Genomic DNA, 3,979 nt, shown 5'->3' with positions numbered 1-3,979 from the left:
GCACATGCTCTGTTCTTCAAACATAAATTTTGTTTTCAACTATTTCACCTTCGCAACAAGATTGTATACTTCTATGACACCATTCTAAGACTCTTGGGCTTATTTTTGGGCATTGAATCATGGGAAAGGTCTTAAGAGACTCTATTTGGTATTTCTTTGAAAAGTTAAAGAATGGAGACTTAGGTTTCTGGTGCAGTGAGGATGGGTTTGGTGGAGTGAGAAGGAAAAATGGTATATGAATTGAGAAATGAAAGAACTAATGAGTTCGGAATGAAAATGTTAAAATGACAGTGGTTGAGATGAGTCGAGGACTCGGAAGGGAGTGACGGCTCCATGATATACTGAAAATATTTTTTGAAAACGACTGATGTATCATTTTATACTGAGATTGTTGAGACACTATGCGCCTTGCAGGGACGGTGGTTAATCCCGCTTACATTGAGATGTGAGGTCTGTGGCAAGAGTATCCCGCTCGTATCCCTTCGGATCAATAGAGTGTGCAGGCACAAAATCCTGGACGGTGATCCGAGCACCATATCTCGGGAGTTTCCAATGATGATTCCGAAGGGCGACATCTCCATGGAGATGTGTCGGGTTGGCATTTGAACCGACAATGTGATATCACAGCCAATAGGACAGGCATTCATCATGTGCATCTTCTTTCTATTTGTTTGCTTTGGCGACTTATAATTGTATGCCTAATTGAATAACATGCCTAATTTCTTACTTGAATTACTTGCCGTATATGCTTCTACTTGTGTTTTAGTTGCATTGAAATTTATCTATGTTTTCTACTGGGATTGAGGAGGTTCAGAAGGCGGTGGCGATGGGATCGCATGGAGGATAGGTTGGTGAAGGCTGTGGGACAACGGAGACTGTTAGACTAGAAAATCCTTTAAGATAGACTACCCCTTATATTATGTTATAGTTTTAAATTGATGCTTTACTGTTTCAGTATGCTTTAAGATGAATCTTGTGATGGATATGAAGTTCTAGGATTGCCTTTGGCGTCCCGGGGTCTTATATCGTATATCACTGGGCACTGTTACCATACTGAGAATCTCCGGTTCTCGTACCATATTCTGTTATTATTTTTCAGATGTAGGTCGCAACCCACCTCGGTGAGTTGCTTTGGATGGTGACAGAAGTGGAGGATCATGATACTTTTTGGAGTCCTTTTTGATTATTTTGTTTGTATATCTCTCACTTTTGTATCTTGCTTTTGCCTAAAGGCTTGTATTGAGAGAGAAAAACTTGTATAAGCTATTTTAAACTTCATATTCTATTTTGTCTGTATATATGGCTAGCCGGCTTAAACTCTACGAGCCGTGGCTAGGTTCTTATACTATTATACCCTTATCTTTTGTTATATTACATATCTATCTTGAGCTTTAAGTTAGTAGCTTCGTGAGTACGTTTTGCGCTTTTTAAATCCCGTTTTAAACTATATCCTTCATCGGGATTCTAGATTATATTAATTCTTTCTCTATATTATATGTATGAGCTTAGAACTGTCGTAACCTTTGATTAACCTAACGTGAGGTAAGACTTAGGCTAATTAGGGTGTTACATTTAGTGGTATCAGAGCGGTTCGTCCTCGTGAGCCTGAGGGATGGACCGATTGTGCTTCATTACATACTTTGTGTGTCTTTTTCTTTGATGCTATTAGGTTATCTACTTGAAATTGCATAGCATGCTTGTTTGTGAGTGCCTGTTTGGGATAATTGAAGCACTAGGCCTTTGATATTGAGACTGATCATCTTAATATCGATTGTTTGGTGTAGACAGGAACACTAATGGCCGCTTGCGGACGAGGTTGTACACATTCACGAGCCGAGAGTAGGAATGCACAGCCGGCCGATAACCATGCCAAATTCATGGCAGTAATGGCTAATCTGGCCAATACCATAGAGGCTAATGCTGTTGCGACTCTGCAAACTGTGCAGAGGTTAGGCCAACCGGCTGGGAATGAAAACGGAAATGGTGAAGGAAATGCAAATGACAATGCTGAGGGAAATGGAGATAATATGGGAGGTGCTCCAATGACCTTGGTGACTTTTCTCAAGGTTCATCCTCTAAGTTTTAGAGGTTCATCCAACCCCACAGATGCGGACAACTGGTTCCAAGCCATGGAGCGCACGCTGCAAGCACAACATGTCCCGAATAACCAATATGTAGAGTTTGCCGCATATTAGCTTCTGGGAGAGGCCCAACATTGGTAGCAAGCTGAGTGCCACTTGCTACAACTTCAGAATGCCGGTGTTCCTTGGGATGAATTCTGAACGACCTTCTACAAGAAGTACTTTCCTGAGTCTACAAGGGAAGCGAAGGAGATGGAACTTATGCAGCTGAAGCAAGGTTCCTTGTCTGTGGCAGATTATACTAGCAAATTCGAGGAGCTTTGTAGGTTCTCTAGGGTGTGTTAGGGTGCCCCAGAGACCTATGAAAGCTGGAAATGTATCAAGTACCAAAGGGGCTTGAAGAATAGCATCATGACTGTTGTGGCTCCTATGGAGATTCGTACCTTCTCCGATTTTGTGAACAAAGCGAGGGTCGTTGAGGAATATGTGAAAATGGTAGCTTTGTCCAAGGAAACTCACGAAGGAAACACTAGTCAGGGACGTGGCAAGTATTTTCATCCGAGGGGTCAGAGTTTCAAGAGAGGAGGATATGTGCCTCATGGTCAAGGAGGCTTCAGAAAGAACACTCAGAATTAGTTTCAGTATGCCAAAGGGAGAGGAAATCAGAGTAAGATTTCTCCGGATTTGACTTGTGTACGTTATGGGCGTTTTCATCTATATGACTCTTGCAAGATTGGTTTAGGTGGTTGCTTCAACTATGGCTTGCCTGGTCACCTTGCGAGAGATTGCACTCGTGGGAAGACCCCGAATGCGGGTCAGAGTCAGCACCAAGGGCGAGTGTTTGCTGTGAACGCCAAGGATGCTTCTAAGGCGGATCCATTGATGAGAGGTATATGTTTAATTGGTGATAAGACCTTAGTTGCATTGTATGATACTGGAGCTTCGCATTCATTTATTTCATTTGACAAAGTTGAGGAACTAGGCTTGAAAGTGGCAAAGTTAGCTTTTGAATTGCATGTACATACTCCACATCAGACGGTTATGACTAGGTCATGTTGTTGGCAAGTAGGTTTCAAGCTTGAGGGTAGAGACTCTGTGCATGATTTGATCTGTTTACTAATGGTTGGGTTGGAGATAATTTTGGGGTTTGATTGGTTGTCAAAGAATCGAGTTTTGTTGGATTGCTTTGAGCGGTCAATTCAGTTTATACCGGAAGGAGAAAATGGAGTAGTGATGGCTGAGGGTTATTACCTGAACTCTGTAGTGGTGCACTGTAGTGGGAAAGAGTGTCAGGGTTATATCTTGTTGGCTGCTAATGCGTTGGGTGATGCCTAGAACCTATATCAGATTTCGGTAGTTAGAGACTTTCCATAAGTGTTTCCGGAGGATATTTCCGAGTTTCCACCTCAAAGAAAAATTGAATTTGCGATTGAATTGGTGCCGGGAGCCGAATTAGTGTCGACTACACCGTATCAAATGGCTCCAATAGAGTTGGAAGAATTAAAGACTCAGTTGGAAAAGCTTTTGTACAAGAGGCTCATTCGACCGAGTGTATCACCGTGGGGAGCGCCAATTTTATTGGTGAAGAAGAAAGATGGAGGAATGCGATTGTGTGTATGGATTACCGGTAGTTAAACAAAGTGACTGTGAAGAACAAGTACCCGCTACCAAGGATAGACGACTTGATGGATCAGCTGCAAGGAGCTGGAGTATTTTCCAAGATTGATTTGAGATCCAGTTACCATCAAATAAGGGTGAAAGAGGATGATATCCCTAAGACTGCGTTTAGGATACGCTATGGACACTACGAGTTTGCGGTGATGTCCTTTGGGTTAATGAATGCAGCTGCTATGTTCATGGATTACATGAACAGAGTATTTAGTCCTTTTTTGGACAAA

At 42.2% G+C, this 3,979-nt stretch overlaps 1 protein-coding gene across 1 annotated transcript; it reads left to right on the top strand.

Annotated features, from left to right (window-relative positions):
* Positions 1-2,492: 2,492 nt before the first annotated feature.
* On the top strand, positions 2,493-3,416 carry LOC130980799 (uncharacterized). The gene is made up of 2 exons (XM_057904443.1): positions 2,493-2,682; positions 2,824-3,416. The coding sequence occupies exons 1-2, from the start codon at positions 2,493-2,495 to the stop codon at positions 3,414-3,416; spliced, it is 783 nt and encodes a 260-aa protein (XP_057760426.1).
* Positions 3,417-3,979: the final 563 nt, after the last annotated feature.

The sequence above is a fragment of the Arachis stenosperma genome, chromosome 1 (assembly GCF_014773155.1).
Source record: "Arachis stenosperma cultivar V10309 chromosome 1, arast.V10309.gnm1.PFL2, whole genome shotgun sequence".
In the NCBI taxonomy this organism is placed as follows: Eukaryota; Viridiplantae; Streptophyta; class Magnoliopsida; order Fabales; family Fabaceae; genus Arachis; species Arachis stenosperma.
The sequence above is the reverse complement of the archived record's forward strand: the minus strand, read 5'-3'. Positions and strand labels throughout refer to the sequence as shown.

Excerpts from the sequence above, each read along its gene's own strand:
- LOC130980799 (XM_057904443.1), top strand. The coding sequence starts at position 2,493 with ATGACTGTTGTGGCTCCTATGGAGATTCGTACCTTCTCCGATTTTGTG. Across the intron at positions 2,683-2,823 it reads AGGAGGATATGTGCCTCATG|GTGGTTGCTTCAACTATGGC; the intron begins GTCAAGGAGGCT and ends AGATTGGTTTAG.